This window comes from Trichoderma virens (genome assembly GCF_000170995.1).
Source record: "Trichoderma virens Gv29-8 chromosome Unknown TRIVIscaffold_69, whole genome shotgun sequence".
Classification (NCBI taxonomy): domain Eukaryota; kingdom Fungi; phylum Ascomycota; class Sordariomycetes; order Hypocreales; family Hypocreaceae; genus Trichoderma; species Trichoderma virens.
In genome coordinates this window covers 81,071-102,514 of record NW_014013680.1, presented here as the reverse complement: position 1 = coordinate 102,514, position 21,444 = coordinate 81,071, and the positions used below count along the sequence as shown (strand labels likewise).

General features: G+C 44.4%; 7 protein-coding genes across 7 annotated transcripts; 2 read left to right on the top strand and 5 right to left on the bottom strand.

Moving 5' to 3' along the window:
* Positions 1 to 166: 166 nt before the first annotated feature.
* On the bottom strand, positions 167 to 1,197 carry TRIVIDRAFT_52793 (uncharacterized protein; the record flags this gene model as incomplete). Its single annotated transcript, XM_014100301.1, has 3 exons — positions 167 to 618; positions 689 to 940; positions 1,017 to 1,197. The coding sequence occupies 3 exons, from the start codon at positions 1,195 to 1,197 to the stop codon at positions 167 to 169; spliced, it is 885 nt and encodes a 294-aa protein (XP_013955776.1).
* Positions 1,198 to 2,502: 1,305 nt separating this feature from the next.
* TRIVIDRAFT_152163 (uncharacterized protein) lies at positions 2,503 to 3,696 on the bottom strand (the record flags this gene model as incomplete). Its single annotated transcript, XM_014100300.1, has 1 exon — positions 2,503 to 3,696. The coding sequence occupies one exon, from the start codon at positions 3,694 to 3,696 to the stop codon at positions 2,503 to 2,505; it is 1,194 nt and encodes a 397-aa protein (XP_013955775.1).
* Positions 3,697 to 4,179: 483 nt separating this feature from the next.
* Positions 4,180 to 7,152, bottom strand: TRIVIDRAFT_152230 (uncharacterized protein; the record flags this gene model as incomplete). Its single annotated transcript, XM_014100299.1, has 1 exon — positions 4,180 to 7,152. One exon carries the CDS (start codon positions 7,150 to 7,152, stop codon positions 4,180 to 4,182), a length of 2,973 nt encoding a protein of 990 aa, XP_013955774.1.
* Positions 7,153 to 10,395: 3,243 nt separating this feature from the next.
* Positions 10,396 to 11,331, bottom strand: TRIVIDRAFT_201875 (uncharacterized protein; the record flags this gene model as incomplete). Its single annotated transcript, XM_014100298.1, has 5 exons — positions 10,396 to 10,513; positions 10,575 to 10,596; positions 10,797 to 10,809; positions 10,865 to 11,164; positions 11,254 to 11,331. 5 exons carry the CDS (start codon positions 11,329 to 11,331, stop codon positions 10,396 to 10,398), a joined length of 531 nt encoding a protein of 176 aa, XP_013955773.1.
* A 770-nt stretch (positions 11,332 to 12,101) lies between these two features.
* On the top strand, positions 12,102 to 13,877 carry TRIVIDRAFT_59845 (uncharacterized protein; the record flags this gene model as incomplete). Its single annotated transcript, XM_014100297.1, has 1 exon — positions 12,102 to 13,877. One exon carries the CDS (start codon positions 12,102 to 12,104, stop codon positions 13,875 to 13,877), a length of 1,776 nt encoding a protein of 591 aa, XP_013955772.1.
* A 763-nt stretch (positions 13,878 to 14,640) lies between these two features.
* TRIVIDRAFT_52801 (uncharacterized protein) lies at positions 14,641 to 16,427 on the top strand (the record flags this gene model as incomplete). The annotated part of the gene is made up of 7 exons (XM_014100296.1): positions 14,641 to 14,803; positions 14,852 to 14,896; positions 14,948 to 15,006; positions 15,071 to 15,349; positions 15,408 to 15,467; positions 15,524 to 15,778; positions 15,840 to 16,427. The coding sequence occupies 7 exons, from the start codon at positions 14,641 to 14,643 to the stop codon at positions 16,425 to 16,427; spliced, it is 1,449 nt and encodes a 482-aa protein (XP_013955771.1).
* A 376-nt stretch (positions 16,428 to 16,803) lies between these two features.
* On the bottom strand, positions 16,804 to 17,592 carry TRIVIDRAFT_152192 (uncharacterized protein; the record flags this gene model as incomplete). The annotated part of the gene is made up of 1 exon (XM_014100295.1): positions 16,804 to 17,592. The coding sequence occupies one exon, from the start codon at positions 17,590 to 17,592 to the stop codon at positions 16,804 to 16,806; it is 789 nt and encodes a 262-aa protein (XP_013955770.1).
* Positions 17,593 to 21,444: the final 3,852 nt, after the last annotated feature.

Below are 21,444 nucleotides of genomic sequence, written 5' to 3'. Positions count from 1 at the left end.
GATAAAATTAAGTGTAACTAGCTTTATAAGCCAATGTAATTCATAGTATAGAAGACAAAGAATATTGTTTTGTGATGGAATGCTGCAATGAGTTCTGTGCCTGATCAGGGTGGTAGGTAGCCTTGGGTCCACAATGGCCGCAAATTCCGGATGTGTTCTCGTCTTCCTACACTGAATTCCGACCTCTGACATTGATCAGCTGGAATCCATTCTTGATACCCTTCTCACCGCGGAGCAGTAGGCCGATTTCACCTGGGTGTCTCCAGTGAAGCCAAACGACGACGATCAGCATAGGAAGAGCATCGAAAATGTATATAAAGGCCTCGTTCGTAAGCAAATACCCATCATTGCCTTGAGCATACTCGATGACACGAAATAAATTTCGAATAATTATCAAGCAGCCAGAAACATATAACGTCTGGAGATAGACTTGCCAGCGGTACTCCGGTTGTTGTGAGCGAACTGTTGGGATCGACCGCATTCGATAGTGGAACACAGCTGCGACGACGACGAAAATGGCGAACCAAATTAATTGTAGTACCAGGCCTCCAATAATAACGTTATCGCCGGTGTCGGACATGGATGGATTATTTTTACTCGTGGCTAGAATCCCGCTACCTAATAATAGTATAATCTGTGATCAGCAAATACTCCGGTGTGCGATGAGGGTAGCAACCATAGTTCGTACCTCCAGCAAGAAGCAAGAAACAAATAACGTCTCCGAAAACAAATATTTTTGTCAACCATTGTGGTTTAATAATTGAGTGATCTTGTCCGTCGACGAGAAGGATGGCTCGGCCAAGTATCATGTAGATGGATGCTGCGAATAATGCTGGCGCGAGCAAGATAAACATGCTCTGGGTAATATAGGGCCCCAATGTCCAACAGCCAGCCTTTTGTGCTCCAGAAGCAGCTCTACCAGCGAAGCCAATAAACTCAACTAATAAACAGGGTGAAAATAAGCGTCAAAGTTTCTCCTCGAGGTCGGCAATATTCAAGATTGGGGCTCAGCGTACAAAAACAACCAAGTACCAATGGAGTCAAATACCAGCTCCGCGTTCTCCACATCTGCAAAAAGTGTAACACGGTAGATAAAAAGAACAGAATACAGAATAATACAGCAGCTGCAACAGAGGGGGTGTATCGATAGAAAGCAAAGACGGCATGCTGCCAGTTTGGGTCGCAGTTGGTGCTCATGGTGAGTTCAAGTGTATTACAACGTATATTCTAATATGGCAAAAGAGATCAAAGGGAGTGGTTAAAATAAAGAAGATATAGAGGGCATCTTACTATATTTAAACATAACGGGATATACTCATCCTTACAGGCCTATTCTATCATCTCCACTCTGGACACTGCGGCGCAGGCAGTCAAACCTAAAGTGCCAACAGCATTAGCCAGGCTCTTTTCGATTCAAGAGTCATCTCATTGACGACTCTTGCCTACGGCCTCCTCGTAAAACGAGCCCCCCGCATACGCGAATCAGCGTATTGTTGAGTCTGTGATTGGCGAGGCTCTATTAGGTACTCCAGAGGATATGCCATATACGCGTATCTCTCCAAGGTCTCCCGGAAAGTTTGTTTAAGGGTCATGTACCCAGGATTAAGAGCCCTTAAATACGAAGGCTGACGAATGGATCTACGCGGTTCCCGTGCGTCTGCCACGACGATAATCTTTGGCGTTCAAAAATATCTACAGTAGTTCCAGAATCCGCGGCCCCTTGACCCACCCGCGTATCCCTGCTTCTCCTATTGGCTGGCCACATGCAAGTTTGGCGGCGCATAAATTTCGTCAGCCCCTTTGCCAGAGTGTTATGATAAGCTGTACAGAGGTCACCCTTGTAGCCTGTACATGGACATTGTATAGGTAAGTACCTAGTAACCTTTACGCTAGATGAAACATGATCTGTACAATGTTCCTGTACGCAGTACTCCGTGCAACTTTCCCTTTTCTTATTATGCCTAATTAGCTATACGGTATATAAAATTAATTTGAAAATAAAACATTGCCTAAATATTACCCGCTAATTACATATTTATTTCATTAATTTAATGATGACCTGTACGGAGTACAATGTACAAGTTACAGGGGTGACCTATGTACAGCTTGTCATACCAGTCCCCTTTGCCGCCGTTGCCAGCCTTTTGGAAATATCAATGTGAATGCAGCATCGGCGCGCTCACACAAGCCCACCGCTAGTACGCCTAGTTGCAATTGATTTAAAGGATCTGGCGCTGGTTTATATGGAATGTGATGCCCAATTGTTCTGGTCGACTTCCACCATGCCATGCAGCAACAGGGGTACACGTACGTACCTCTTAAAAAGTGCAAGGTACCTAGATACTATTAGCCAGTACCGTATTATATATAATTACCTAGCTCGAAATTTCTATTTCTATTTCTACTTCTATTTCTGTTTTCCTTTTTTTATCCCAAGGGTTGTCATCCAGCTTTACGTTATCTCGGTTTCGCCTAATAAGATACATGTGTATTGGCAAGTCTTCATCCTACCCTGTTACAGTCATTGGTTCTTGTAAATGTCGTTGGATATATTCTAGAAGTGCTCCATCCCGCATTCAACTGTTCCTTTGGCCATATCAACCACTGTGCCCATGGTGCTCCTAAATAAGTCGAGATTGACTGGATTAAAAAGCGTCCGGAATCACCAAATACCCAGAATTGATGTAGACGATGCAAAAGAACAGCGTAGAAAGATAATATGGTGAGTGCCTCGGGTATTCGTTGCCTGAGCATTTCCCCGAACCTGGCTGGTACGAGAATTGACCACGCAATGGTGAAGGACACTTGAAACTGGGTCCTTGGGTTAATGCGATGTAACTCGAAAGTCCACTGGAGAAGCTCAATAGCCTCAAGACATACGGCTTTATCCGATTCTTCGAGATCACATTCATTAACGAGAGAGATTATATCATCACACTCCTGAGGCCGCCGTTTACCAAGCCCCCTGGCCTCCGCGAGATCCTTCTGTCCAACAATCTCCTCAACTATGTCCTTTATTGTTGGCCATGATTTTCGTACTACTGCGTGCACACCTCGATGAACTGGAAAGTAGGTGGCGAGTTGGTCAAGAAAGGAGTCGAAATTGCGGCTTTGAAGAGTTTCAAACATGACTTGAAGGCCAAGAAGCGAAGCATACAGGAACCAAGAGCATGAATTTTGCTTGGATATACCCAGTTCGGACCTATTGAACAACGTCAACGCTCGCGTCTGGAGCTCAGTCGCTTTGTTGCGGAAGACCTGTTGCTGTCCCTGGTGAATAGTGCTCATATGTGCCGCCGAGAGTGCAAGGATTTGATCCATAAGATAAGGGTTTGTGAGACCGCATTGCATCATCAGTCTGCGCGTCGATTTAGGCACCGGCAGCATGCTCGTTTCCTCAATCCCGCGTGATTCAAAATGGTGAAGCAGTTCCAGATGCCCTAAACTGTACGATTGAGCCCGCCACTCCTGGGTAACGCATTGTGTAAGCGACGAAACTGCAGACAGCGATGGCGGCAACGGTTTTGCCGCTGATTTTGTTCCAAAGGGGCGATAGGATGGGCGTGTGTGGCGGTATGAACAGGAGCGATTGGTGATTGAGCAATTACGGCAAATCGGAGAGCTCTCGTCGCATTTTTTATGGCGCTGCTTGCATTCCCTACATCCATTTCGGGACTTTCGGTGAGAGCTACGCATGGTTCGGCTGTATTGAAGGCGAGCGGATAATCCCAAATTGAAAAGAGTGAGCAAAATGCGTTGGTTATTAAGCTAAGGCAGATTTTCGCGATTTAACGAGGAGGGAGCATCTTTAAAGAGTTAGTAATCTAAAACGGATGGGCAACGCGGATTAATTAAACATACGGAGTACGCGTAGCTGGTAGACTCAGCCACAAACTGGCTGCGTTGGCCCCACCGCATGATAATACTGCATACAGTAGAGAAATAACAAACCAAGTCGAGAGTAGGAGGCCTACATTTTTATTGGAGAGCTTGGTTTCTACTTCTTCTTCTTCTCTTCTTTTCTGATTTTAATTAAGCGGTATATTTTGTATTGTAAATGTAAAGCATGTAGGTGATATATCGTGCAAAGCCGAATCTTGTAAAACGAGTTGTGGTATGGTTTTAAAAGCACGCTACCTGGTAAAATGATTATATCTGTCGTGTAAATGACCACACACTTTAAAGCCTGAAATTTCCCTCCAACATTATATTTACCGCCTCCTCCCAGCCCCGAGAGGAGGCAATCTCAATGACGTTTCGCCCCTGGTCGTCCTTGGCCTCCAGATCAACACTGAACTTACTACTCAGAAGTTTGAGTATTCTCATGTCACCATTCTCGACGGCCTGCATAAAGGCGTTCCAGCCGCGGTACAACTTATTTGGATTTGCGCCCTTGTTGAGAAGCATTTCCAGAATCTCCGTATCGTCGCCACGACACCTTCTGACTGCCTTGACAATGGGGAGATGCTCACCAGGAGAATTCAGATCCGCGTGGCCATCGGTGATGAGGAACTCAACCATCTCCTTCATGTCTTCACGAATGGCGGTGGTTAGCGGGGAGAAAACTCCACCATTCTTATCCTCTACCGAAACACCAGCTGCGAGCAATAGCTTGACAGATTCTATCTGATTAGCTGCCACTGCCATTTCCATGACGCCCTTGTATGCGCGTGGCTCAGTGAGCACCGATAAGATGCGCCGAAGAATTGGTGGGCTTCGCACAGCCATGCACACTGGCCAATCTTGCCCTCGTTTGTTAGGGTCAGCTCCCCTGGCAAGCAGGACTTCAATCATTTCCATGCGGTTCTCCCGGATAGCGGTTGTCAAAGGGGAGTACCCCTTAGGACTTCTCTCATTTGCATCAAGACCCTGATCTAACAGCCACGATAGTGCTTCCATATTGTTCGAGCTGACTGCCGTCTCCAAGATTCCTTTCGGGGTATGTAAGTCTGCACCGGCAGTTACAAGCGCTGGCAATAGGTGGACACGATTGTGCGTAACACACTTGAAAGCAGGATACTCGCTGGCCATGAAGTTTGGGTCAGCGCCGCTGCTGAGTAGCAACTGGAATATATCCATTCTATTGTCACGGATTGAGGTGCAGAGGGGAGTATAGACACCGTCCTTTTTGGCATTAGGGTCAACTCCAGCTTTCAAGAGCACGCGGACGGCTTCGATATTGTTGAGACTGGTTGCCAACTCCATGATGCCGGGACATTTTTTGTAGTCAGCACCGTGGCTAAGAAGTAGCTGCAGGCAGGGTGTCTGATGTGCGGCTGGCCAGAGCATGTGTTTAGGTCCAGGGAGGTTTGGATCCGCTCCCTGATCTAGGAGGCTGCCCACAATGTCAACCCGACCGGCGTTGATTGCCTCGAAAAGGGCCGTCTTTCCTTCTCTGTTCTTCTCGTTCGGATCAACCCCATAATGGAGTAGTAGGTCAACCATCCGTTTTGGAGTTTTCTTGTTGATTGATGCAATGAGCAGGGTGTTGCCATTCGAAGTAACGGGGGATAGGTCGCCACCGTACATCAACATGAGATGCGACAAGCTGACTTTATTGGTAGTGATGGCGGATGCGAGCGGAGATTCCAGCTCCGGCCCAGCCAAGAGATTAGGATCCGCTCCATACTTAAGGAGGGTGATTGCTCCAGAGAAGAACATTTTTTGAACAGCTGCGAAGAGTGGTGTGATGCCATCGGTATCTGCTTCGTTGGGGTTTGCTCCAAAGAGGAGCAATAGTCGAATACTTTCGGAATCATGGAGATTTACAGCCTCTGTCAGAGCTGCGTTGGGCGATACTCCCCTGTCCAGCAACTGCTCGACCAACTTATGGTTTTTTCCTCGGACAGCGGAGACAATGCTACCTCTGAGATTTTCAGCATCTGAGCCTCCTGTACTGCGAGGCGTCCAGCGTGGCATTGTAAATGGATCAACCTTGAGTCGCACGGCCTTGGACTTTCCAAGTTCCATGCCGGCCAATTCCTCCAATAGAGCATCTGACTCAGTGGTGCCAGTGTGCGATGACGCGTCTCCAATAGTGCTAGCCCGATCGAAAGATGGGACCATACCAGAGTTCCCTCTGTCATTAGATATTATCGAGCTCGGAGTGGTTATGCTGTAATGGTGAGGAATGTCGTCTGATGGGCCACGTGAGGCTGCGAACGGCTTGTTTCCCAGACTAGAATCAGGCCTGCGAGAGGAGGATCTTTCGCTCCATGCAGCCGAAGAAGGCTGCATATGCTGATGCTGCCCGTCAACAGTCAGCAGTCCATGGTTCAGAGGAGAGGGACGATGACGCGACATGTCTGGCTCAGAGGCCTTCGTTTTGACGCGACCGGAATTGTCGTCAAGTCTATCCAATGCCGCAGCGAGTCCAGTAAACCCAATACCCATGCCGCGTTCAATCTTTTCATTGCCCAAGGTCCACTGGAACAGTAGCGCGCTCATTCTTAGGCCTTCTTTTGTGCGCTCGAGAACCGACGTCATTTTGTCGACATCTGTGTCTCCGAAGATTTTGCCCCATCCGCGTCTCATTCTTCCCATGGTACCCTTGCGCTCATATTCTAGGAGCTTGCTGAGCATCTGATCCAGGATATTGAAGTCTGACTGAGCAACCCGTAGCTTCTTGTCTAGATCTACAACAACATCGGGTGGTAGTTCAGGAGTTGAGCGCCCACATTCTGCGAGGCCAGCTTCAATAGAAAACAGAATCTGGCAGGTATCAAGAAACAAATGTGCCAAGCGATCAAAGTTTGTTGAAAGCTGCTTGACTGTCGTTAGATATTCGAGCATGCGAACGGAGGTGCGATCTCCGTTGGCTGCAACAACATGACAGAGCTCGCTGCATTTTGCGTGGGCTTTTGACACCTGGCGCGACATATTTGCAGATTTCTTGATGGCCGGTTGCGAATTTGAAGGGGAATCAATATTGGTAGTGCTCGCTGCTTTGGGAAGCGGCGTCGCCAAAGGAGGGGGTGATTTCGGCGTGATCGGATCAATCGGATGGAAAACAGTAACAGGCCCAGAGAGGAGTTCCTCTGTGCCTATTGAGAATGGCTCCTTATGAGGAGTAAGAGAAAGAGCTTCAAAAAAGTCAAACTCTTGGACAGACTCTTCTTTGGGCACAACCACTGCTGATTGAGTTGAAAGCATCATGCCCGGCAAAATGAGCAGTGGACAGCATTGCTCCAGTACCTCGGGAAACGGGAGGGGCGGGAACAGGCAGAATTTGAATGGCTATATAACCTAGGACGGTCCGATTCAGTAGACAATAACAACTGCACATTTTGCTTGAACTTGAATCGAATAATTCACATTGCTTTTGGTGTCTAGGCCATCATCGTCCTCCATAGTGGCCACGAGGCACAAGGATCACCCTTGTCTGATTAGTGTAGTTTCTCCACATCCCAACAATAGTTTATTCAGCTTTTCTTGGATTGACGAATCACGTCGCCCGCCCTTTGGCCTGGATTCCGCCATATGGAGCCGACTGGTGTAGCCTTCGGATAGCAGCAGCAACATCCGCGCTTCGTATTGCACAACATTTGGTCAATGGTCTGCCTGTGCGTACACTAACCATTGTTGCTGAAACACACTATCAAGACGCGAACATTTTGCTGCCTCTGCTAGGCCGGATAATGAAAAGCCTGACGCCTCGATCCAGGGGATTCGGGCATAAGAGGAAGGTATAGGCTTAGAGTTCAAGCCTTTCCGGCTGCTAACAGAGCCTTTGTCATGCACTCCACTTGCCAGAGTCCCGCGTGATTGTGCATCTCAACTACCGAGGATCCCATCAGACTTCCCGTCACCCGCTAGTTGAGCCACTCAGCGATTGCTTGCCAGTATTGCAGTAACTCCGATCACCCTGAGATTCAACCCGGCATTGAGTGCGAGAAGCTTTTAGGGCCACGGCTTACGTGCATATTCGATCTCGATGTTGTGGAGTTCCGCCCCGCAACATCCTCTTTGCTGCTCCAGCTTCGGAGCAATAAGTCCCTGGTTCTGTCTAGCCGCAGCTTTTTTCAGTCAGGTCTGGAACAGGCTTCCTTGCGGTGGCAATTAGGCTATCTATTCGCCGAAAAAAAGTATTCAGTGCGAGTGCGTGTTGCACGTGGTCTTTTTTTATCGCCTCAAAATAGCGCTATTTACGGCTCCGTATGGGAAAATTGATGCCTTCCAGCTAGAGTAGCTAGCTCAGCTGGTCTAGTACGAAAAAGAAAAGACATTTGAGCACTAGCAACTTTCAGCCACTATGAGACTTGATCTAGATCTAGGGGTAATGCCGGCGTATCATCAAAAAAAGAAATATGAGCAGCTAACCAAGTGGTTATCTCGGGGTACCTCGTATAAAGGGTGGTCAGCGATCAGTCATGAAATGATGATCCATTCAGTTTATATGTGCTCACCACCTATAAGATTAGTAAAGAACACGCCGTATATGAATACAGGACAGCCTATGGCAACCGCACTATCCTTTTAATAGACGCGCCTACTGACTGTTACGTACTAAGGTCCGACTCGATTATTAAAGAATAACTACAGTCGAGGTGGACTCAAATTTGCAATCCTTGTTGGGAGCGTCAAAATAATGCTGAAAAGTCTAGAGCTATATGCCCAGACTGCTCAATTTCAGGCCGGTTATCTTGGCGGGGTCAGCCTCCATCCGCCATGACTCCCTTGCATTGGCATATCGGGCAACCATCTCGCCTCCTGAGTCCTCTACTTCCGGCCAGCCAGCGTAGCACAACTATGTACGCTTTAGACTGTTGCATAAACTTTGTTACTGAAGTGTCTTCACGGTTTCAATTGAATAATTCATGGAATGTTCTATCCCATGCAAGGTGTTGAATCACTGTACTCTGACACGGATCGTCAAAAAGGGAGCGAGCTTGAGTGCAAGTTGCCCGACTCTCTGAATCACTAGGATTCTGTTCCACTAATTCTCCCTGCAGAAGGTGTGTGTGAGGCGCGCCACGGCGGAAGACTGTTGTCTTAAATAAATTGCCTTATCTGACAAGTGTACTCTGTAAATACAGTATGTTACACCTTTACTCCACTATACTGCAAGGCGTCCTCTGGCCATTGGCAAATTTACACCCCGTTATGAATGCAGCCTCATCACTGACCAGGTATACCGCGGCCTGCGCAATATTATTGGGCGTCTGTCCTACGCCTCAGCGGCACAGATAAAGCAAAACGCTCTCTTTCCTCAGGGGTATCGGCAACTCCACTGAACATCTCGAGGAGTCCCGTTGTGCCCCGCAAAGGACAGAGAGAGTTCACGCGGACTGCGGACGGGCCGTCCTCAGCCGCCAAACCTTGCGCAATCTAACATACATGTGGTTAGGTATACATCAAGACAGTGTTGATTTATGATGCAAAAGCAGGCAAGAGGCAGTTAAATGCGGCTACTGTTTAAAGGTCTTTACCGACAACGATGAAACAATTGATGACCTTGGCTGCCTTCATTGGCAGCTTCAGCGAGTTCAAGCACATAGCCCAAGAATATGGCATGGAAAACAATTCATTGACGACCTTTGCCATGGGCGCAGCCGCTGGTACATTCACTGTCCATATAACTCAATCTTTTGACTCGATTAAGACACGGTCGCAAGCATTGAAAAGCTCTGGGACAACTAATTCTGCCCGGAGCATCGTCCAAGCTTATAGGTTGAAGGCATTCTAGCGTAGTAGTACAATGAGACTTAGACGACTTCTTCTGAGCGGCTGAATAGTGTTAAAAGTATACGAAAAAGCATGCGGAATACTAGAGGCCATTATAAATGCTTAACCTCCATAAATAGGCATTAAATTTTATGTTTCAACGACACATACATAGTTCCGGTATCCTTCCCTACAATAAAGGCTGGGTGGTCTCATGTACTCAATGCCAGCTTACCTCGCGGTTCTAGATACATATGGTCTGACTGGCGTCACCAACAGGTGAAAATCGCATAGTTCCAACCTTTGGAAACTGGGGGTCATCATGAGGTGGGAAGCTGAATAAAGTATATAACATAGTGGTGATTATCTATGGATCCGCGGTTGTTTTGATGCCATAGCATCCCTCCACGTCATGCCATCCCTCCTCATTCGATGGCCCATTGGTGATGGAGATCCTAAGGCTGAAGCATTTAATCTTGACCGGCTCGAACTAACTTGCTTCTTCATCGATCCTGCGTAAGGTTAGGGCTGCCATTGTAGCCAGTTGTGCCGTTGTTCTCAAGCCCGCTCTAGAGACCTTAGTGCGTGCTACTGCTATTGCAAAGCTCTTCGAACGCGTTGACTATCCAGACAGCACTCTCAATATCGTCACTGGAGATGCCGCCTCCACATCCTCTATAGGTGACGAGATGTGTCGTAATAACCTGGTTCGTCACCTAAGCTTCACAGGCTCTACTGTTGTCGGTAATATTGCTCAATGGCGAATGTGGGAAGTTGTTGAAGAAAACCAGCATGGAACTTGGAGGCAACGCGCCGTTCATCGTTTTTGAAGATGCCGATATCCAGAAGGCTGTTGATGTTTAGTGACGAGCAAACACATGTAGCCCACTCTGACTGACTAGTTTACCGACCTGATTTCGTTCAAGTTCAGATCTTCGGGACAGACATGTATATGTGCAAATTGTATTTTTATACACTGATCTATCATAAGTGAGTACGCCGAAAGTTTATACGCGGCACAAAAAAAGGTCTTTGTTTATGGGTCGGTCTGGGACCTCAAGGTGAATTTTGGGCCACTGTATTGCTCCAGAGGGCTTGAAAAAGTCCAGAATGCACTTGGAAAATGCGCTTACCAATGGAGCGACCCTTTTCGAAAAAATTTCATCTCAGAAACCAAGGGCCCCGATTTTTTCCCTCTTACAATTTTGCTAAACTGTAACCTAGAAACAATGCGATGTGGGAGTAAGGAGACGTTTGGACCAATAGGTCCATTAGTTCCCTCCAATAACGAAGAGGAGATTTTGAAGCTGCCAAACACCTGCGAAAGCGGATTGGCCTCATATTTTGAAAATATATTGAGGCTTTGGCGTATGGCCAAGGTTCTGGACACAGGCATGTTGGAGTACGCGCAGGGCTTGTCAATGCTTGCCAACAGCCGTTTGGAGGCGTCAAGGAGAGCGGCATTGGCAGAGAAGGATCTAAGTTCGGCGTCGAATGCTGCCTACGCTAATGGGAAGAGTATTATAGTAGGTATATGATTCAGTCTTCATAATGTGGAGAAAATGAATCATCGGTTCGTATATATTATACTTGTCGCCTCATGAGGGTGTAGATGATAATATAGCGCAATGCAAAGGTATATTGATAGTTGCGAGAGTACATGGGCATCTTGGCTGTTTGCAGGAATACACTCCTAGGTAGAGAAAGTGGTAGTATCGATGTATTAGCCAAAAGCTGCTAATCCCTTCATATCAATACTTTGCTCTTCGCAAAATGATAGCCATACAGAGCGTTCATTAAAGTTTATCAAATGTCATATATAGCCTCATGATTCAGCAACAGAGCCCGATGTGACGGCCGACAAACCAGTCATCAGTTGGAGGATCAGCGATCAAATGAAATGATTGAGGCTATGTGCTAATCCTTCAATACAAGTCCTGACGTCGAGTAACCCCGGCTCGTTTGATGGAGCATAATCCTTCAGATTGTGGCGGTGTACCAAGTACACTATACGCCGTGATCAGCTTGGCCCAGTAACAACATAGTAACAACATAGTGGCACGAAGCCTCATTCATAACTGGGTTGGACATCAGCTACAGCGGCACGTCGGACTAAATCAAGTTAGCCCAGGTCCATCAAAGGATTGCCCCACACGATGAGATGGTGCGAAAAAGAGCTTGGTGGTTACGGACTCTGCGCGTCATATGTCTAAATTAAGCAAACAGATTTCGATGCTGATACTGCATCGCGAGAATGTAGTATTGAGAGGCATGGATCCATTCGCCACGCGGGGATCATGTAAATAGGGATTTATTTGTATATATATAGGGCATCGAGGTCTCTATACTGCAATCGTAGATATTTACCCACCACATCATCTTTGTCTTACACATTCAACATGCACTTTACTTTCAGTACTGCGGTCTTCCTTCACGCAATGTGGCTGTCGCCAATATTTGCGGACACTTTGGGGCCAAGTTATCCAACACCAAAGGACCTCACCAGCGGCCATAGCCACGTTGCCGCTAGCTTCAAAAACCTCACTTCGACTTTGGACGGATATCTCAAAGATGGGAAATGGAAATCGCTTCCACAACCACTGGCGGACGTAATTAACGTTACTTTCTCACTCGGGTTATTCTCGCTTAATGATCCCGCAGCCACAAAGTTGCAATATCATTATACATCTCCAGAGATTGCAAATGCCCCAAACGGTACTCACAAAGTAGATGGTGATACCATCTACCGTGTTGCCAGCGTTACAAAAGTTCTTACTGTTCTTACCGGGCTCCTCGAACTGAGTGACAGCGACTGGCATCGGCCTCTTACAGAAATTCTCTCCCCCCTTAAGAAATTTGCCAAGAATAATACCGGGGAGAGTGACCCTATATATACTGTGGAATGGGATAAAGTTACTCCAGATGCTCTTGCAGCCCAGATTGGCGGTGTTCCACGAGATGGATTCCCAGATACGAATGACCTCGCGTTTGAAGCGATCATTCAATCAATGGCTGGATTACCGCTGAACCCAGACCCAGTGAAGTTGGGTCTCCCTCCAATCAGTCAGAATAACACATTGGTGTATTCACCGTGTTTCTTCTCGAATGCGTCAACCTGTCCTCCTGTTCCATACATCGAGAGCAGTGACGCAAGAGCACCAAGCTTTTTGCCTTACACAACTCCAGGATACGCCAATAATGGATTCTCCCTCCTGGGCCTCGCAATTGAAAATATTACTGGAAAGAGTTTTGAGAAAATGTTTGACAAAGACATTTTTGAACCTCTCGATATGACATCGTCCAGCGCTGTCACTCCTCCCAAGTCTGAATGGCATCGATCTGTGATTCCTGGTGATATTAGTAACTTTGCAGTCGAAGCTGGGGTCTATATTACCTCAGGTGCGGTCCTGTCGACTATCAATGACATGGCGAAGTTGGGCGTCGGTATTTTGAATTCAACTCTACTGCCATCTCACCAAACTCGTCGGTGGATGAAGCCCTTTTCACATACCGCCGACCTGAAACAATCTGTTGGCCGTCCGTGGGAAATCCATCGCTATACACATCCATCTGGAGTTATTACAGATCTCTACACAAAGTCTGGTGACTCTGGTGATTATAGTGCCTACTTTGTTCTGCTGCCGGACTATGACGCAGGCTTCACCATCCTTTCCTCCAGCTCACATGTCACGCGATTCTTAACACTGTCTGCACTTATGGATATCATCATTAACTCGTTGATTCCGTCTCTTGCTGCACAGGCGGCCGCCGAGGCTGAGAATCGATTTGCAGGGTTCTACTACTCTGAAGACTGCAGCCTAAACTCCTCCCTCACCTTGACTGTTAACCAAAGTGCAGTCGCGTCACCCGGACTTATCATCTCATCGTGGATTAGCAACGGCACGGATATACTTGAATCGCTTGTCCCTACCACAGGTCCAGGTCCTTGGCGTCTCCTACCAAGTATCTCAGACTCCGCACACGGGAAAGTGGCCTTCCGATTTGTTACGGATCTTGATGCACCCAGCATCAGCCCAATAACTGAGAACAAACTCTTCACAAACTTTCCCATGGCAGATTGGGTGGGTGTTGATGCTACTGCATATGGCGGAATAGCCACAACTCTTTTTGTTTTCGATGTGTCGAAAGATGGGACTGTGGAGGCGGTAAGCCCATCGGCCCTCCTAGTCAAATTGACGAAAGAGCACAAATAACGTCAACTGCGCACATTTTTTACGCATAATATCATTTCATTTAGATCTTCATGGACAATGATGTAGATGGATAGAGAGGAGAATATCCCGCCATCGCTCAAGCTACCTATACACAGATATTGCACAGTATGACCCGACTCACCACATCTTGTATCGGCTGTTAGATAATGCATGACTGGGCAATACTATATTAGTAGCAGAAAATACATGTGGAGAACAAAATGTACAGTTAATTAGAAAAAAACAAAGCCCCTGTTGATACTTGTGTCATTCATTTGATCTAGCCCTGCGACTGCTGGAACCAATTATGTATGCACCCGCGTGGAAAAACAGTCAAATTCATAATGTTACTAACCGATGATTAAAAGTGACCTTGCCTGCCGTTTATTAATGAATTAATTAATAACTGGCTGGCTAGGACACCATCGAACATAAAAGGTTTTTGTAAAAGTCAGGGCTCGGGGTTGAGATGTTCATATATGCGGGGTGCCTTCCCCACGATGGCGTGCTGACTCGAAGCTTGACGCGATCTTGGTCCAAAATTACGAAAATCTTATTGCATAACGAAGAGGTTGTGTAATGAAATCTTAACAATTAGGGTCCAATAAAGATAACGCAAGATTGCAAATATAGATTACCGACCAGGGATTTATCTCTCCTCTATATAAGGACTGAAATCACAGCGTCGTACGCAACAGAAGAAAGATATCGTTAGAGACGCTCGATATATCAACAACCAGTGTTCTTTCTGTGCTCATTTAAAATGAGCGATATTAAGCGGCTCTCGCATGAGCAAAATGCAGAAACCGAAATCACAGCTATAGAGGACGAGGTCAATGAGAGAGCGCTACTCCGTAAATTAGATGGGAGGCTTCTACCGGCAGTCGGCGTCTTATATCTTCTCTCATTTCTGGATCGTAGTAATGGTATGATCATAGAAGCGCAAGATCTGACCATTACTAATAAAAGATCAGTTGGAAACGCCCGTATTGAGGGCATGGTGAACGACCTTCATATGAGTTCGATATAACACTCACCTTACGGCTTGGAGACCTCTGACCTCTTCGCAGCGGGGAACCAGTATCTTACAGGACTGACAGTTTATTTTATCGGCTATGTTCTCTTTGAAGTCTGTAACAAGAATACCATTTATCTGCAAATATGATTTATACAGAGGATTAATGACTGACTAGATTCCTTGCAATGTTATCCTCAAAAAGACGAGCCCTCGTTTATGGCTCCCGACACTGACCATAGCGTGGGGTATTGTTGCCACCCTTCTTGGAGTGGTACAAAACCTGTCTGGTTTTCTTGTCGCGAGATTTTTTCTAGGCGTCACAGAGAGTGGGCTCTTTCCGGGCGTTGTCTTCTATCTATCAATGTGGTACAAACGAAGAGAGCGACAGTATCGAATTTCCTTGTTTTTCAGCGCAGCATCACTTGCAGGCGCATTCGGTGGCATATTAGCATATGTTGGTGATGTACAGCCTTGCACTTACGGGATGAAGCTAATGAAATGCAAATCTGCAGGGAATAGGGAAAATGGCTGGAGTAGTTTGGAGTAATGGATGGCGATGGATTTTTATTCTTGTGCGTCCCCCCAGTTGTGTCTATTTAAGACGTATATGCACTAACATGCCGCAAAGGAAGGAATTGCTACAGTTATTGTGGCCACCATAGCTTACTGGTTTATCGAAAACTATCCAGATACTGCCAAGTTCCTTACAAAACCTGAGAGGGAGCTCATTCAGACCAGGTTGGCAGCGGATTGCGATGCAATGATCAAAGAAGAATTTAATTGGAGTGCTGTACTTGAAGCAGTAAGGGACCCAAACTGCTGGCTGTATAGCTTGGGCTTTCATACAATGAGTTTACCACTTTATACCCTTTCCTTATTTCTGGTATGTCATTCAGTATGCTGGATCAGTATTTGAATGTTGTTTTACTAAAATAATGACTTAGCCAACTATTATTAGCAACCTCGGGTATACAGCTGCGAAGGCACAACTGCTTACAATTCCTCCATATGCATTGGCGTTTCTCACTACAGTAGGAGTTGCCGTTGCCTCTGAAAAATTAGGAAAAAGGGCTGTTTTCCTTGTTGGCTCTTCCCTTACGGCGGCGATTGGGTACATTATTTTGCTTGCCAATACTGATCCCGTTGCGCGACCTGGGGTTTCATACTTGGGCACATTCTTTGCTGCGGCGGGGATTTACCCTTCGACCGCACTTGTCCTTTCATGGCCTGCGATTAATGTATCTGGGCAAACCAAAAGAGCAATTGCCAATGCAATGCAAATCAGTATTGGAAACTTGGGAGCTGTAATGGGAACACAGCTATATCGAGCAAACGATGGGCCGAGGTTTATTGTCGGCCACTCAATGGCCCTAGCATATCTATGCGCAAATGCTATTGTGGCTAGCTTCATTGGATGGCGTCTAAAGGCTCAAAATAAGGCAAGAGCAGAAATCTCACCAGAGGTCCAGAATGTGGGTGAGGCGGTAGACTGGGAGGGAGACAAAGACCCTCGGTGGAGATTCTCGTATTAGAGAAACTAGCGATGAGGCACAACCCAAATGAATCCTCGTATAGACTTAGAAGATAGTGGCTGTGATTACTACCACATAAGCAATACTCTGGACTAGTGAGTATATCTACATTGATGTATACAGCATCGCATAGGCAATGAATAGGTGCTTCTGGCTACATATTGATAGAAAAATTGCGTCAGGCCGAGGAGAACATGTAGCTACTGGCACGCCAGGTGGTAGTCATTCATCAAGACATGATTAAAAACAGCAAGATAGTCGAATATGAGCCTATATTTCCCAGTTACGTAGTTCAGGCTACTCTACACCACCATGCAGCGCGTAGCGGATAGGCTTGCACTGTGAGGGGTATCTCAACGGCGCAAAGTAGGGGCGCTCAAGAGGCGTGAACCACTTTCCGTAACCCAAGATCATATATATCTCCCGCTCTCACAAAGTAAAACAACCCTGAAGGATCCGGAATCTGATTCGCATCACCGCCGTCTCGCGACCAGTACGTTCCATCATAAATGATGGCATAGCTAGCGCCGAAGATCTCTGCCGTGTTCTTTGATACGTGCACAGCCGTATTTTCGTTGATGGCGATACCAAGAATTCCTGGCTTGTATTTGAGAACGTTGAGCATATCAAATTGGCGATTGCGTACGAGAACATGCTGGTCGATGGCGACGTTCTTCACATAAGCGAAACCCTGCTGGTGGTCTCCGATAATAAGATTGTTGCTCTTCGTATCACCGCGCGCAAGGAAATCTCCCTGGATCGAGGCCCCGGCAGAAGACCCTCCAATGACGCCGCCGGCATCTAGGACGGCTCGGATCTTTTGTTCAGTGAGGGTTCCTGCATAAGCGTCAACCAAACGCCACTGGCGACCGCCCCCAAACCAAACACCAGTGGCGTTGAGAAGCGGCTGAACAAATTCCTCGGTGTTTGCGACCTTAGGATCATACGTATGTAGAACAGTAACGCTCTTAGATCCCAGCCGACGGAAATCATCTGCGTTGGCGGCATTCTGGTCATAATTTGGATCGCCTTGTGCAGTTGGGATAACGACGATAGAACTATCATTCCCTCCAGCAAGATCAATGACTTTTTGGAGAATTGAATCGTCCAGCGTGCCCCCGCCAACAATCACCAAATTACCATTCTCGGGCCCAACATATTTCATCGAGTTATCAGTCGGCAAGGCTGAAACCGCTATAGCCAGCGCGAGGATAGACGGTACAATGAAGCGACCCATTGCGATACAAGCCATTCAAATATAAGATTTCCGCTCTAAGAGGGGTGATGTACTACTGGGCCTGAAACAGATCGTCTAGCATCCAGCTTCCCATTTATATATATATATATATATGTATATGTATATATATTTAATTTCGTTGGGCAATCGCACCATTGTGGATCATTCTGAGAAAGAAGATATCACCATGCAGTTAACCTCGCTGTTCGGCTAAATTCGCGATAATGGATGGGTTTGCCAAGCACTCAAATTAAGAAGCTGCCTCGAGATTCATGTGTGAACAAATGACGAATTGGACCTAACGCGATCCATTTTTATACATCCCCGAGAACGTGGGGAATGATTAGTGCCGCATCTTTCAACTATTTGGGTATGGAGCAGGTTAAACAGTTATAGACACGACACTTAGTTCGGCATTTATATATAATATGGCGCAATGGGAGGGGTTAGAGACACGGAGAGTATATCCCCATATATAATCGCTGTCGGGATAAACGAGCGCGAGTTTTGAAGTAGATTCATAATTTAATTTTTCGCTCACCACTGTGTGGTCAATGTGATTCCAGTCGTAGTCAACCTAGAGAAGACAGCACATTGGCGAAAACATTTCGAGTAACGATACCCAACACCTCTACAAGCACGACACATCATATCGCTTGAGTTTATATCGACACCTATTATTACAAATATTTCCCATGGGAACATTTGACAAGTTTAGAGTGGTAATTTGGCAATGATTAGTAAAGCAATAACTGGTTCACCATGTCCTAAAATATCGTTGCCTGACCTTTGTGTCTTAAAAAGGCTGTGAACCTTTCTCCAAAGGAGGGGCTACTCTTCATTTATCCAGGCACAAACCGTTATTTTGCCTCACGTTCTCAAATAATGTATTAAGTTGTATGTCAGGCTGAGGCTACGGAAATGGAGGGGTCCATATCCAGCAAACCACATTGGTAGCAGAAAAACAAAAGACTAGATACATTATACCAAAAATCTATATATAATAGAAGAGAATACAATGGTACTATTGGTGGAACTCGAGCGCTGTTGCAAACTGACTCGTTCGTTTGCCGCTTGCAGTGGAGAAAACAGGCGAGTTTAAATTTTAGCGCCTGTGTCTTGGCGACAGGCTCTACCTATGCTGCCAGGCCATTTTGTTTTGCTTTAATGACTGGAACGAGCCTGTTCGTATTTCTTCTATTAAGTTGTGCACCAAACTGTGTTTGAAAAGGGAGACTATTGGATGAAAGGAAGTGAAAATTTTCACTAATCATCAAACTAGGTTAAGATAAGAGGCGAAACAATCGCTCCATCAACCCATTTGTCGGGGAAATATTCCAGTTCTTTACAGCGCCCTCGAGATAGATACGATACTCAAAGTTCATATAGCAAAACATACCGTTTGCCTATGGGATTTTGGTAATATCTCCAGCAATATTCTCATTACACTCCAGTTGCGCATTTTTGCATTATTTGCCACAATTGCTTAGATTTTAGTGGGTGTTACTAGTTGAGTGCAGCTACGCACAATGATGCAAGATGTCCAATTGCTGAGTTAAATGAGACTGTTAGGATGATAATACAGAAGGAAGAGAGCGAATTTTATACTAGCCGGGCAATCTTATACAAGGGTTTACCTACATGCACTATGCATTTACGGGCAGGTGATTGTATTGAATCGGTAATAGTTCGATCGGACCGGATATACTTCTCTTCAGTACTTGACGCAACGGAACAGAGTATGCTTGGGCTTCATCAAGAAATAATTGGGAGAAGAGGTAGACATTTGTTGCTGATGGAGAGCAACGAAGACTCAATACTACAGTCAAGGATTAAAGAAGATTATTTTGTCCTGAACAAGAATAACTTGCCACGAACACACAATGTCCATGATTTGCCTTAGAATGCACTGAGACCAGACAACACTATGATAACTGAGGTTTGTAAAAGAGATGACTCCATCCGCAAATGCATCATCTAGTTAAGCTGCTACTCTTATGGTCGTGGCAAGATTTATTGGCAAATTACTTAATATCCTTATCAAAAAAGTATCGTCGCTCTAGCTAGTTGTCAAGTTTTACTGCTCTACCCCTAGGCTCGTTCCAAAGTGCGATTGGCATCCTTGTATTTTGATAAGCAACGTAGTGCGTTAGATTTTATGTTAGTTACCACCACTCCTTAATCAACCGCGGCATATTGGGATATACCCTGGCTTTCAATAGCACCCGTCACAAAATTTGCCAACATCTATAATGTCAAGAACGGCAATATCTCGAAGATAATTTCTGCGAATTCTCCTGGTGAGAAAACATAGACTGGGGTAGAGTTATATACTATGGCGGCAACGCCCTAAAGGGTACATATCATAACCGGATACAATTAGCAAGAGCGATATCATTGTTGCAGCTGCTTAGTTTCGTAGCATCAGCATCAGCTATGGTGAGACCACAAGTTTCTGAATTGGGTTTGAATAACCACTAGACGCCGCATCGGCATCTTCATTCTCATTTGAGTAACCAAAAGAATGGCCGAAGTATTACTCATTTAATCACTCATCCAAGGTTGGGGGATAGCCTTTTATTGAACCAGCTGTTAAAACAATATTGAACCTGCTATATTGTTTCAGATTTGACCCCCATTTCATCGCTTATTGTACTTGTCACCAAGGTTTCAGTTCAACGTCAAACACCAGCAATATCTCCGACGTCAATACTTATGATACCCAACATCGTTTTATGCAAAATAAGAAAGATGTCATTTATGATGAGCAATCCTATTTGCACTGTAGCATATTCCTATTTAAACTGTAGTGGCCTATGCCTATACTAAAGTTAATACACATATACTACCAGTCCTATTAATCTATACTTAATTACAGTATAACGCCCTAGTATATAATATACTTTATAATACTATATATAATAATATTATAATATTAGCCTTACCTTTTAGCCTTACCCTTTAACATTATAAAATTTTATATTATTAATAGATTTCTTTTTAAATAATAATCCCTTTAATTTACTGTTATTATTAAAGCTATTATATAGCGCTAATTTTAATAAAATTTATACTTTTTTTCTGTTAAATATACTAAAGGTAATAAAAGTAATAAAAGCCTTAACTGCTAAAGTTAATTTTAATAATAATAAATTTAATAACCTAAAGTAGCTATAATATTATAAATTTAATAAAAATATAATATTTTTTTAATAAAAAAATAAAATTAAAAAATTACTGCTACCCCTTTATATTAAAAAAATATTATAACTGTTTAAATATATAATAGTAGTATTATTATAAATTAAAGAAATTATAAAGCTATTATTGTAAATTAAAAAGGTTAAAAAGGCTAAAGAGGCTGTAAAATATTAATTCTTAATTTTATTATTTTTTATATTATATAATTTATTTAAAAAGCTTTTAGGCTTTTTATAGACGTTTTATTATAATAATAAAGTAGTTATTTAAACTATAAAAAGCTTTAATTTATAAATTATTAATAATAAAAAAGTTTTAATTTATTATATTTTTATTTATAATTATATAAATAACTAAGTTTTTATAAATATTAAAGTTTAATAATTATTAACTTAGTAAATAAAATACTTTTATAAAATTATAATATTAATAACTAAATATATTAATTAAAAATAATTTTATTATATTATTTATATTAAATATAATTATTTATTATCTTTTAACTTATTAATATATATAATATATTATTAATATACTTTAGCCCAGCAGTAATAAAAAAGAGATTTAATTAAATATTAA